This window comes from Callospermophilus lateralis, chromosome 6 (genome assembly GCF_048772815.1).
Source record: "Callospermophilus lateralis isolate mCalLat2 chromosome 6, mCalLat2.hap1, whole genome shotgun sequence".
NCBI classification, from domain to species: Eukaryota; Metazoa; Chordata; class Mammalia; order Rodentia; family Sciuridae; genus Callospermophilus; species Callospermophilus lateralis.
In genome coordinates, this window is record NC_135310.1 from 10,098,488 (window position 1) to 10,113,202 (window position 14,715).

At 38.1% G+C, this 14,715-nt stretch overlaps 1 protein-coding gene and 1 pseudogene across 3 annotated transcripts in view; one reads left to right on the plus strand and one right to left on the minus strand.

The window, feature by feature from the left end:
• Positions 1-14,715, plus strand: part of Serac1 (serine active site containing 1) — a 62,171-nt gene that overhangs the window by 26,316 nt on the left and 21,140 nt on the right. For all 3 annotated transcript variants that reach the window (XM_076859404.2, XM_076859405.2, XM_076859406.2), the window contains one exon: positions 13,273-13,386. In XM_076859404.2, the coding sequence (XP_076715519.2) occupies positions 13,273-13,386 (114 nt within the window). The remainder of the gene's footprint in view (positions 1-13,272; positions 13,387-14,715) is intronic.
• LOC143402726 (U6 spliceosomal RNA) lies at positions 14,445-14,545 on the minus strand (annotated as a pseudogene).

Sequence of the window (14,715 nt, forward strand, 5' to 3'; positions counted from 1 at the left end):
AGTATACTTTGTGTAATTTCCCCTTTGGGGCCAGGTCTAGAATCACTCCAGTGAATTCTACCCAGTGTTATTTTTTATGCTCAAGATACCATTGCCTGGTCATGACAGCCCTTCCTTGGGCTGATCTCCTTAACCTTTTAATTCCATTCATGAGGTGCCTGTGAAAGTACCTTTGTTTTCTGACAGTAAGCTGTCCCTGGCTCTCTCGCTCCTCCCTACCCTGTAACACGTATGGGCTACTTTTTCAAGGAGATCTGGTTCTTCTTAGTGGAAGGTAGAGTATAGAACCCATCACTAGAAGGACATCTTGCATGGTTGTACATGAGGGTTGTAAAGCAGGTAGACTGGGGCCTCAGAAAGCCAAGTAACAGGGCAGAGCAATGACCTTTTTCTTAAAAGGCCTTAAATCATGATGATATTTCCTCTTGAACTAGTGTTTTTTTTTTTTTTTTTTTTTTTTTTTGTGGTGCTGGGGATTGAACCCAGGACCTTGTACATATGAGGCAAGCACTCTACCAACTGAGCCTATATCCCCCAGCCCTGAACCAGTTTTTTTTTTTTTAAATAACAGTTTTATTGAGATATAATTCACATACCATAAATTATCTATTTGTTTATTTATTTGGTTCTGTGAATTGAACCCAGAGGTATTTTTATTTCTTTGGTTCTGGGAATTGAACCCATTGAGCTATATCCCCAGCCCGTTTTTATTTTTATTTTGGGACAGGCTTGTGCTAGATTGCTTAGGGTTTTCTTACATTTCTAAGGTTACCTTAAATTTGCAATCCTCCTGCCTCAGCCTCCCATGTTACTGGGATTTTAAGTGTACTACACCATGCCCATCCATACAATCCTTTTAAAATACACAATTCATTGGATTTTACTATACTCATGGAGTTGTGCAGTCATCATAATTTAATCCAGCATGTTATAACCATCTGAGGAAGAAGGCCAGTACCCATCAACATTCACTCTCCACTCCCTTCCTCCTCACCCTATAACCACTGATCTCTTCCATCTGTGATTTGCCTATTGTATTTCATGTAATGGAATCACCTCATGTGTGACCTTTTGCCTACACACCACTCTGTTGGGGTCCTCTAATTCAACTCAGTTTTGATACTGTCTGCCTGGAGATAGCATTAAACCCATAGGTTGAGAGCTCTTCCCTGAGACTGCCCTTACCTCAGATGCCAACCACAAGCTGCAGGTTGTTACCTGCACTTCTGATTGACTCTTTAGACATTGGGTTCCCATGAACTCTTCCTTCAGGTCTGATTAATTTGCTAGGATGGTTATAGAACATGAACACTTATACTCACCAATTTATTATAAAGGACACAAGAGAATAGTCAGATGGAAGGGATGCCAAGGCAAGGGGTGGGAAGGAGCACAGAGTATCCATGCCTTCTGCACACCCCTCAGGAAGCGCCACATGTTCTGAACCCTGTCCTTTTGGGGATTTCTGGAGGCTCATTATATTGGCACAATTGACAACATGATTGGCTGCAGGTGATGGGCCCAATCTTTAAGCCCCTCTCTCTCCCAAAGGTTTGGGGTTTGGCTGCTGAAACTCCCAACCCTCTAATGCTACCTGGGTCTTTTTGGTTACTAGCCCCTTCCTGAAGCTACATGGGGACCATAGCCACCAGTCATCTCATTAGCATACAAAGGTACTCTTCTCACTCTGGAGATTCCAAGAGTTTTAGGAGCTGTCTCTCAGGAACCAGGGCAGAGACCAAATGTTTATTTTTTATTATTTCCCAATATCAACATTCATGTACAAGTTTTTTGTTTTTTTTTTGTTTTGTTTTTTTTTTTTTTTAAATCAGGGTCTCATTAAGTTGCCCAGTCTGGCCTTGAACTTGTAATTCTCCTGTCTCATTCCCTTGAGTAGCTGGAACTATAGGCAGGTGCCACCATAACCAGCTCAACATTTTAAATTTTGAAGAAGTTAGATTTATGCATTTTTTTCTTTTGTTATTTGTGCTCAAGAATGGGCCTGTTATTCTCAGTAGTTTCTTACCTAAATCTATGTTTCCCTTTTTATTCTCAGGCTCTCCTTTTCATCTGGAAGCCAGGGAAAATTTTGGCAGGCCCTGTTTAACACTTGATAGTTTGGGCATGGCCATGTCCAGGCTATTTTTAGACAGGGTCATGATGGGGACTTGGGTTTGCTGTGCTCTGCTGTAGCCCCTCTGCTACATTCCCATGCCAGACCTGATTCCTCACCTGGTTACTGTGTGTTTAGTATTCCTCTACCTTTTATAAGATTCTGTTTTTACATTTCCCAACATTTTCCAAGTGAAAAGAGAAAGTGCTTTAATGCCACCGTGCCACTTTACCCAAAAGTTATAGCTTCAGCCCCTTTTCTATCCCCTTCCCCTACCCATCTCATTTGGCTCATTTTAAAGATTTTTCACTAGCAGACTGATGTCTGAAAAAGTAATTCATATGACTTTTTTTTAAATTATTTTTTTAGTTGTAGGTGGACACAATACTTTTATTTATGTGGTGCTGAGGATCGAACCCTGGACCTTACACATGAGAGATGAGCGCTCTACCACTGAGCCCCAGCCCCAGCCCTCATATGACCATTTTTTTAACTGATTTTATTATTTTTTAAAAATACATGACAACAGTGGAATGCATTACAATCTTTATTACACATATAGAGCACAATTTTTCATATCTCTGTATATAAAGTATGTTCATGTCAATTTATGCCATTATACATGTACTTTTTTTGCATTACAATTCTCAATACACATATATACTACAATTTTTCTTATCTCTGTTTGTATATAAGGTTTGTTGACACCCAATTCAAGTCTTCATACATGTACTTTGTATAATGATGACCATCACATTCCACCATCCTTGCTAATCCCCTTCCCCCTTCCTTTCCCTCCCACACCTCTTCCTATCTAGAATTAATCTAATCCTTCCATACTCTCCCTCCCTACCCCACTGTGAGTCACCCCCCTTATATCAGAGAAAACATTCGGCATTTGTTTTTGGGGGATTAGCTGACTTCACTTAGTATTATCTTCTCCAATGCATCCATTTACCTGCAAATGCCATGATTTTGTTCTTTTTTAATGCTGTGTAATATTCCATTGTGTATAAATGCCACAATTTTTTTATGCATTCATCCACTGAAGGCCATCTAGGTTGACCCCACAGTTTAGCTATTGTGAATTGTGGTGCTGTAAACATTGATGTGGCTGTGTCCCTGTAGTATGCTTGTTTAAGTCCTTTGGATATAGTCTGAGAAGAGGAACAGCTGGGTCAAATGGTGATTCCATTCCCAGATTTCCAAGGAATCTCCATACTGCTTTCCAAATTGGCTGCACCAAATTTGCAATCCCACCAGCAATGTATGAGTGTACCTTTTTCCCTACATCCTTACCAACAGTTGTTGTTGTTTGTCTTCATAATAGCTGCTATTCTGACTGGAGTGAGATGATATCTTAGAGTAGTTTTGATTTGCATTTCTCTGATTGCTAGAGATGAGCATTTTTTCATATATTTGTTGATTGATTTTATATCCTCTTCTGAGAAGTGTCTGTTCCAGTCCTTGGCCCATTTATTGATTGGGTTATTTGTTTTTTTGGTGCTTAGCTTCTTGAGTTCTTTATATACCCTAGAGATTAGTGCTCTATCCAATGTATGAGGGGTAAAAATTTGCTCCCAGGATGTAGACTCTCTGTTCATCTCACAGATTGTTTCTTTTGCTGAGAAAAAACTTTTTAGTTTGAATCCATCCCATTTATTGATTCTTATTTTTAATTCTTATGCAATAGGAGTCTTATTAAGGAAGTTGGGCTTAATCCCACATGATGAAGATTAGGGCCTACTTTTTCTTCTATTAGATGCAGAGTCTCTGGTTTAATTCCTAGGTCCTTGATCCATTTTCAGTTAAGTTTTGTGCATGGTGAGAGATAGGGGTTCAATTTCATTTTGTTGCATATGGATTTCCAGTTTTCCCAGCATCATTTGTTGAAGGTGCTATCTTTTCTCCAGTGCATGTTTTTGGCACCTTTGTTTAATATAAGATAATTGTAATTTTGTGGGTTAGTCTCTGTGTCCTCTATTCTGTACCATTGGTCTACTGGCCTGTCTTGGTGCTAATACTATGCAGTGGTATCACACTTGCCTAGCACACATGAGGCACTGGGTTCAATCCTAAGCACCACATAAAAATGAAATAAAGATATGTGTGTCTACCTACAACTGAAAACTAAATGTTAAAAAAAAAAAAAAGAATATGATCCAGGGCTGGGGTTATGGCTCAGTGATAGAATGTTTGCTTAGCATGCATGAGGCACTGGGTTTGACCCCCAGCACCACATTAATAAAAATAAATAAATAAATAAATAAATAAATAAATAAAGGTATTAAAAAATAACAATATGATCCAAGAGCTAGACTAAGATTAAGCATTGCATGTTTTGATCTTGTCTCTTTAGTCGCGTATCTGGGAAATTTCTTCAGCATTAATTTCCATCTTATCCCTGTCTTTGAGGAGTGGTTTATAGAACGCCCTTCAGTCTAGTGTCTTACACTTCTCTATGATTAGGTTCAGATGTGCATTTATTACAGGGATATGACCCTGGTGGTTTTGTATCCTCCTCAGTGCATCACATTCAGAAGTCTGTGATGCCAGTTCCTCCCCCTGTTGCACATGTTAACTTTGTCCAGTTGGTTAAAGTGACATCTGCCAGGTTTCTCTGCTTTGATGTTAATGTTTTTACATTTGTAATGAATATGAGATCTGTAGAGAAAGGAGATACTTTGAGACGATGAGATTTTTCTGTGCTTCAAACTTCCAGCCCATGGTCTTAGTATCACCCTTGTATGGGGAAAACAAAATAGTTCTTTTTCTCCATTTGGATTATTTCTTACTCACAAGTTAGTATTCTACGTAAGGAAAAGCTTTCCCTCCTTATTCATTCCTCCATTTTTTTTGCATTCTTACTTTCTTATCCTTATAGGCTCATACATTATTATATTGATTTGCTAGAGATGATGATATTTAGAATATCCCATATTTGGCTGTGGGAGGAGCCCTTTCAGGTTGGCTCCATGTCTTTTGGAATAATTGTGTTATTTTTGGAGTACTCCTTATTTTTTGGATCATTTTAAACATTTCTTGCTGTGGTACTGGGATCAATTTATTCTTAAAGAAATTCTAGTTCATTTTAGGTCTGGTTGAATTTAGAAGCCAAGCTCTGGGGTAGATAAGCTCATTGCTGATAATGTTGCTTTTAGACCCTTTCAGTGGAAGGAGCTGGGGAAAGTGGAAGCTTTATATGTCTCAATTTAATATGTAAATTTTACGTTTTAATTGTATATCAGTGTGAATGCTTTTATGCTTAGCTGAATAAGATCATGAAAATATAGACTAATATGCTCATGTATTGATCTTAAATAGTTATTACTAGGGAATTCTGAAAAGCAGTGTAGATTCTGGATCATCAGTATGAGAAAATGCAACTTCTCTGTCTGATAATTGACATTCAAAGGAATAATAAGTTATAATGACCTTATCAGATGGCTGTGACAAATGTGATGTGATATGAAAATATCTGTGCTTTCTACTGCTGACAGAGTCACACCTGTGGTTTATTGAAGTCAGAGTCTAGGTTGCCGTCTGGATGCTTGGAGTCAGTCACCTTGTCCCCGTGTACAGTCTCCCTAAGAGGACCTTAGGTGCCTGAAGGAACAACTGGGGACCAGAAGCATAGCCATTATGAATGGAGGTTTATTTATTTATTTTTAGTTGTGGTTGGACACAATACCTTTATTTTATTTGTTTATTTTTATGTGGTGCTGAGGATCAAACCAGCACCTGGCACATGCTAGCTAGCGCTCCACCACTGAGCCACAACCCCGATCTGTCTGGAGTCTGGAGAACAGTGGATAGGGTACATCAAGAGGGTTTCCCATCACAAGGCTTTTAGGGGCTTGGTGTAAGAATGGTCGAGCTAAAATCTTGTGGTCCAGAATTATCAGTCAGGTCCCTTACTGTACACACAGAACAGATGTTGGGGTTTTTAGCCCCCTGTTTCTTCCTGTCCTGTGGGAGAGATGGGGAAAGCACGCCCGACCAGGACTAGCCAAGAAAGGCAAAGGTCGACTGGCCGCCGGCACCCAGCCCTCCCTCACCGGAGAACTATCAGACGGGCAGGGAGACCAGTCAAAGCAGGATCTCGTTTATTGAGAAAACCCACACAACTAATATAATTACAGGGCCCAATCAGGATAAAGGTCAGCAGGGTGGGGAGAGTTCATGTACACCCATCCTACAGGCCGTAATGGGAGACAGGGGCGGAAGGGTTCTGAGCCTATCCTAGAGGTCATCTGATTTTTCGGTCACCACCCACAGCACCGCTTCTTGGCTGATTGCCAGGCGCCATCTTAGCCACACGTGGCCCCAGGACCGGGAAGTGGGCAGCAAGTTAGGTTTCCTCTTTTCTGATGCAACATGCCCCACGTGTTACATCATGCCCTACAAACAGGTATGCTTCATATATATAAATATATATGAAGAATACCTGTTCTGTGTGTACAGTAAGGGACACCTGACTGTTTGACCCCTCCCTGCACCATACAGAACCCTCATGAACTAAGGGTCTGGTGTCTAGAGTCCTCTACAGAGGAGGAAGGAGCCAGGACAGAGGGAGGGAAAGTAGGTGGAGGGGAGGGGACGTGGAACTGGAAGAGGACCTGTGGCCTGGGGTAGGTGTAAGTAGCTTTACAGGAAGTTAACCCCTGTAACTTCCTAGAATCTCTATGAAATTAGCTTAGTCTTAGTCTTATAAGAGAAAACATTTGACCTTTGAGTTTCTGAGTTTGGCTTGTTTCACTTAACATGATATTCTCCATTTCCATCTCTTTGCTGGCAAATGCCATAGTTTCATTCTTCTTTATGGTTGAGTTGAACTCCATTATGTATATACATCACAATTTTTTTTTGTTGGCAATGTTTTCTTTAATTCTTTTTAGATATACATTACAGTAGAGTGTATTTTGATGTATTATATATACATGGAGTATAATTTATTCTAATTAGGATCCCATTTTTGTGATTGAGCATAATGTGGAGTTACACTGGTTGTGTATTCATATATGAGCATAGGAAAGTTATGTCTGATTCATTCTACTCTTTTTCCTATTCCCAACCCCTGACCCATCCCTTCATTCCCCTTTGTCTAATCCAATGAACTTTTGTTCTCCCCCTCCCTATTATTGTGTGTTAGTATCTGCATGTCAGAGAGAACATTTGGGCTTTGGGTTTTTGAGATTGGCTTATTTCACTTAGCATGATATTCTCCAACTCCATTCATTTACTGGCACATGCCATAATTTCATTCTTCTTTATAGCTGAGTAATATTCCACTGTGTATATATACCACATTTTCTTTATCCATTTATCTGTTGAAGGCTCTTAGGTTACTTCCATAGCTTAGCTATAGTGAATTGAATTGCTGTAAACATTAATGTGACCACATCATTGTAATATGCTGACTTTAAGTCCTTTGGGCACCAATTTTCAGTCCCACCAGCAACATATGAGTGTACCTTTTCCCCACATCCTCACTGATATTTTTTATTACTTGTATTCCTTATAATTGCCATTCTGACTGGAGTGAGATGAAATCTTAGAGTAGTTTTGATTTCATTTCTCTAATTGCTAGAGACGTTGAACATTTTTTATATATTTATTGAGTGATCATATTTCATCTTTTGTGAAGTGTCTCTGTTCAGTTCCTTTGCCCATTTATTGATTGGGTTATTAATTGTTTTGGTGGTAAGTTTTTTGAGTTCTTTATATCCTGGAGATTAATGCTTTATCTGAGGGGTAGGTGGCAAAGATTTTCCCTCATTCTGTAGGCTCTCTCTTGATTGTTTCCTTTGCTGACTTACAGTTTAATGCATTCATTCATCTATTGGTGCGTTCATTCACTTAATGCATTCATTCGTCTATTGGTGGGCACCTGGGTTGATTCCATAATTTAGCTATTGTGAATTGTGCTGCAGTAAGTATTGAGGTGGCTGTATTGCTATGCTGACTTTAGATCTTTGGGGAAAATACCAAGAAGTGGGGAAGCTAAGTGATATGATGCTATGGATGGAGATTTCTTGAATGCCGGAGAATGTGGAAACCTGCATAAAGACATAAATGTTTATGCAAATGGGAGGCTGTGAGCTTGCTTTCAGATAGATGGGCAGGCTTCCTTGCTTTTCCAAGTTCCTGCATGCAACCTGTGCAGTTCAAGGAATGAACTGTCATCCTCATAACCCCCAGCCCTGACTCTGGCTATGGGTGAATCTGCTCATTTCGAAGTGCTTTTTTCCTAGGAGTGTAGACATACCTCTCAACTGCCTCTCAACTGTCATACCTCTCAACTGCCTTCGCCTTGGCTGGCTTGAGCTTTATGTCTTCACTGCCTTCTGATCTGTTCTTCCCACTCTCCCTTGTGCTCACTGTGCTTCTGCCACCTGGCTTCCTCTCCATTCCTTGAACTTGCTGACTGTGTAGCTCCCTGTGCTCTCTCTGTCTGGAACCCCATGCCTCTGGGTACATGTCACATGCTGCCTCCCTGTCAGCCTGCAGATTCAGCAAGGAAGCTCTTCCGAGACCTTCCTCGTATCTCAAATGTCCATTGCTTATAGTGCCCTTCATAGCATGTTTCCCATTCTTTATTTATATTTTCATTTGCTTGCTTATTTATTTAATTCTCTCCCAGTAGTCAGTAATCTCCCCAGTACCAAGTACAGAATTTCACACATAATATTTCCTCATAAGTATACATCAAATAAAGAGCCATAATATTGCTAAAAGAGCTAGATCATGCCCAGAATTATATGTAGCTTAAATAAATAATAAGTGTGATATTTCCATTATTAATCAAAGTACTTTTACATGACAAAGACAAAAATAAAAGTAATCCTAAAGATTATGCTTAACTGGAACTTAGATTATGTGGTAAGAAGACCTCCATTTAATGTATTAAATCATTCTGCTGTTAAAAACTTGTTGACAAGTGAAAAATACCCTGTTAAATCAAAGTGACATTGAGACTCATTTTGAGGATCATAATTTTTAAAATTTCTACATAAAGTACTTGGACATACCTATGATTAATATATAATATAGATATAAGTGCTTTAGTACCTACTTGGTTGATGTTTTCTCTTATACTTTAGTAAGCTGTTTTTAAATTTTTATACCTTACCCTTCATTGTGAACATTCACTCTTCAGCTTTTCCTATGCATTTCTTTAATCCTTAATTCACTTTTTTTGGTTGCATCTAGAATTTGATACAGCATTTCTTAAATCTTTACAAATTTATTTACTCCTGTTATATTTTAATCCAGTGATAAAGTAGCAGTTGTATGTGTGTTTTCATGTTAGGAGTTAGAATGCAGTCCACATAGCCATCCCAGGACCGAGCACCTCTACATTCCTCCCTTTTGCCCATGCTTACTGCCACACAACCTGCCAGCTTACCAGTTTGCCAACAGCAACAGTGGAATTGAATTGCACTGTTATTTCATGCCACAGAAATGATCAAGAAAAACTAAAATCTTGCATGTTTTTCTTTACCTTGGCTCCTTTATTTCCTTGGGGGTATTTAGTGTAGAAAGTGGTCAGGTGATTTTAGTGTACAAAGTGGGAAGAAAGGTTTGGGGAAGTCAGGTTGTAGTGGTAAATCTTTTTATTTTCCCTGTGTTTCTGGGAATTGAACTCAGGACTGTGGACATGCTAGAATGTGTTGATAAATCTTTAAAACATACATACTAACACACACACACACACACACACACACACACACACACACCCTTATGGTGGCTGGAGGTATAACTCAGTGGTAGAGTACTTGCCTTGCAGACTCACTGGCCTGGGTTGATGCCTAGCACCCCCCAAAAAAAATCCCGTCCCCCCAAATCTTCCAATCCAATATTTACCATTATCTCTGTCAGAGAAGAGAATGACTTTCAATGAGCTAGTCTCTTCACAATTACTTAATTGAGTAAGTGTGAATTTTTTGACCTGCAAGTAAGTAATCTTGGAAAAAAAACATATACTATATTGGAGAAGAAGGCATGAATAAAAATTATAAAGTGGCCCAAAATTCCTTTGAACATTTAGTTGGTTTGCTGAGACATGAACATTATTAACTATCTCAAAATGCAGAATTTTTAAAAAATTGTTTCTTTTCAGTTGTACTTGACAGTAGAATCCATTTTGATAATATACAAGCATGGAATATAACTTATTCTAATTAGGACACCATTCTGTGAGTGTACACGATGGTAGGATTCACTTAGGTGTTTTCATATCTGTACATAGGAAAATTGTTAGATTTATTTTACTGTCTTTCCTATTCCTATCCTCCTCTCTCCACATTCCATTGTGTATATGTACCACATTTTCTTTATCCATTTATCTGTTGAAGGACACCTAGGTTGGCTCCATAGCTTCGCTATTGTGAAAATACAGAATCTTAAAGATTTTTTTTTTCTTTCTTTTTTGGTACTGGGAATTGAACTCAGGGATACTCAACCACTGAACCATATCCCCAGCCCTATTTTGTATTTTATTTAGAGATAGGGTCTTACTGAGTAGCTCAGCACCTTGCCATTGCTGAGGCTAGCTTTGAGCTCATGACCTTCCTGCCTCCCCAAGCCACTGGGATTATAGGCATGCGCCACCGCACCCAGCCAAAGATATTATTTTCTATAGAAAACATTGGACTTTATGTATGCATTTGTTTTGAGTTTGGGGAGTGGTTTTGGGAATTGAACCTAAGGGTACTGTACCACTGAACAACACCCCCAGCCCTTTTTATTTTATTTTGAGACATAGTCTCACTAAGTTGCTGAGGCTGGTCTTGAACTTTCCATCCTGTCTCAGCCTGCTGAATATTCCTGGTGTATGCCGCCACATCCAGCTCTATAGGTATTTTTGAAAGGCATTATCTTGTAATTGTCAGCACATGGTCTGTATGCACACAGTTATGATCCTTAGTTCAAGGTGAAGGATTTCAAAAAGAGATTCAGTAAGTCTTCTTTTTATCCCTTCCATCTCTCATACCGTAACCCATCCTCCCTCCCTCCCTCTCTCTCTCTCTCTCTCTCTCTCTCTCTCTCACTCACACACACACACACACACTTTTACATAAATGATAACAACACATGGCACACACTGTTCTAAACATACTTTTTCCTATATAGGGTTTTCTTGGAGATTGGTATATATCAATATGTGAAGATACTCAAAATTTTTATACCTAAAACTGCACCATAATTTATTTAACTGAACCCCTGTTGATGGATATTGGATGTTTTCAGTATTTTTTTAAATTTTTTTTTAGTTGTAAATGGACATGATACCTTTATTTATCTATTTATTTTGGTGCTGAGGATCAAACCCAATGCCTCACACATGCCAGGCAAGTGCTCTACCACTGAGCCCCAGCCCAGCCTGGTTTCAGTCTTTTGTTCTTCTGAACAAGGCTTCAGGGAAAAAGCTTTGTGTCTCTCATTTTGCCCATGTGTATTTGGTCAGGATAAATGGTTAAAAGGCATGGGCACTTGTCATTTTGATGGCTGATGTCCAGTTGTTCTCTCAAGTTACGCCATTGATATTATCAGCAGCAGGGTGATAAGGGTGCCTTCCCCTCTAGAACCTTACCTATCTGATGGATGAAAATGTTTCTCAGTGTCTTTTCAGTTGATGTGACTGTTGTGACCATTGTTGAACATTGTTTCATATTTTAAAGGCATTGTATTTCTTTTCCTATGAGCATTCTGTTTGATCCCTTGGCCTATTTCCATGCCATGTGTTGGTCTTTTTCACACTGATTACAGGAGAGTGTTGCATATTAGGACAGTCCTTGATCTGTGGTAAGATTGAAAATTTTCCTTTAATTTTTTTTCTCTATGTTTTAATATCTACTAGGAATAATGCTCAGTACTCTTCTGTTTTGTAATTATCCTAATTATTTTTCCATATGAACTTGAATTTGAACTTGGGAAGAATTAAAACATCAATGATCATTATCATCATAGTCATTATTTTTAATTTTCCTGATAATGCTTTTACTTTTTTTTTTTTTTTTTAAAGAGAGAGTGAGAGAGGGAGAGACAGAGAGAATTTTCAGTATTTATTTTTTTTAGTTTTCGGCGGACACAACATCTTTGTTTGTATGTGGTGCTGAGGTTCGAACCCGGGCTGCACACATGCCAGGCGAGCGCGCTACCGCTTGAGCCACATCCCCAGCCCCAATGCTTTTACTTTTAAAAAAAATTTATTATTAAATTTTCAGTAGGTTTGTTAGCATGTCCTGGACAATAACATATTCTGTGAATTACTGGGTTCTGAAATAGATAACACTAGAACTTTATGATCAGTCCTGGGCCTTTCTTACTTGATAAAGAATTAGTAACACAGCCACATCAATGTTTATAGCAGATCAATTCACAATAGCTAAACTGTGGAAGCAACCTAGATACCCTTCAATAAATGAATGGATAAAGAAACTGTGGTATATAAAAACAATGAAATATTACTCAGCATTAAAAGAGAATGGAATTATGGCATTTGCAGGTAAATGGATGGAGTTGGAGAATATCATGCTAAGCGAAGTAAGCCAATCCCCAAAAAACAAACACCGAATGTTCTCTCTTATAAGTGGATGCTGATCCATAAAGGGGTGAGGTGGGGAGGGGGGAGCATGGGAAAAATGGAGGAACTTTAATTGAACAAAGGAGAGGAAAGGTTGGGGAGGGGCATGGGGGCAGGAAAAATAGTAGAATGAAATGGACATCATTACCCTAAGTACATGTATGACTGGACATATGGTGTGAGGCTACATCTTGTACAACCAGAGAAATGAAAAGTTGTGCTACAATTGTATACAATGAATCAAAATTTATTCTGCTGCATATATACCTAATTAAAATAAAAAAATTAATCTAAAAGAATTAATTGCTAATCTTCACATTTTCCAATCAAAGGACAAAGAGGAAAGAATGGGAAAGGATGCAAAAATTGTTCTCTTCTGGGATAATTCCCTGTGTTTGCTATTCTAATAAGCAACATAAGTTTATATAAAGTTTCCTTTAAGTTTCCAAAATATCTTGAGTTCTTTACATGTTAGAATTTTCTAATACTGTATATAGTTCAGAGATTTATTTTTGTTAATCAAAAAATATTGGTCACATTTTAGTAAAAATTTCAATTATCTTAATTTCAGGGTGGTTTATGGTGTTTTGGAGGAAATGGACTTCCTTATGCTGAAAGTTTTGGAGAAGTTCCTTCAGCTACAGTGGAAATGTTCTGTTTAGAAGCTATAGTAAAACATTCAGAGGTAACTTGCATTTTCAAAATGTGGTTTAGTTTTTATGGTTACATTGAAAAAAATTTGTAGATTAGTTCATTGAAGGGAAATAATCTTCCTTTATTCTAAAAGGTTAAAATTTTTTCATTTGTTTTATACTTCTTATTTTCCTATTCTAATTTAGAATTAATAACCATAATTTAATACCAGTGCATGAATGTAATATTTTTGCTAGGTATTTCTAAAGATTTTTAATTGTGTATAAAGCAAGCAACCCATTGTCTAAATGTGGCATTTGCCTTTGATTATGCTGTCTTCTATTGCCATTCTCTAATTTTTTACACATATCACCATATAATTTCCATTAGAATGTCTGTCAGAGACTTAGAATATGGGGGGCGGGGAAGGAACTCTTAGATGATCTTACATGTGAATTATAACTGTAGCATATATCAATGATTTTTTTAAAGATTTTATTTGTTTTAGTTGCAGATGGACACAATACCTTTATTTTATTTATTTATTTTTATGTGGTGCTGAGGATCAAACCCAGTGCCCCACAGGTGCTGGCAAGTGTTCCACCACTGAGCCACAACCCCAGCCCATATATCAATGATTTAAAAATTTTTTGGCGTTATGGAACCTTTCTGTCATGATCACAGTTTTTGTTATTTTGTTTTCTATTTTTGATAAGGAATATTTTTATGTTCCCAGACTGGTCTTTAACTTGTAAGCTCAAACAATCCTCTTGCCTCAGCTTCCCAAATAGTGGGGCCTACAGGCATGATTATGGTTAAATTTAATTTAATTTTTAAAGAAGCTTTTTTTTATTATTAGAGCTTTATGGTTATACATAATCATTGGGTTCGTAAAAATATGAAATGAGCTGGATGTGGTGGCACATGCTTGTAATCCCAGTGTCTTAGGAGGCTGAGGCAGAAGGATCATGAGTTCAAAGCCAGCCTCAGCAATGGCGAGGTACTAAGCAACTCAGTGAGACTCTGTCTCTAAATAAAATACAAAATGGGGCTGGGGATATGGCTCAGTGGTCAAGTGCCCCCCGAGTTCAATCCCTGATACTGATACCAAAAAAAAAGGAATGCTTCATGAATTTGCATGTCTTTCTTGCTCACGGGCCATGCTAATCTTCTCTGTATGGTTCCAATTTCAGTGTTTATTTTCCCAAAGTGAGCACTGGTAGTTTAATTTTTAAAAGAATAAAGCAACAAACATGTAATGTTCTTGTTGACTATAATGACGTGGTCAGGTCTGTTACTTTACCTATATATACACATTTCCTTTGGTTTTCTTTCTCTTTTATCTATTTTATCCATTAAAGTTTCAAGTCCCTTTATTTTT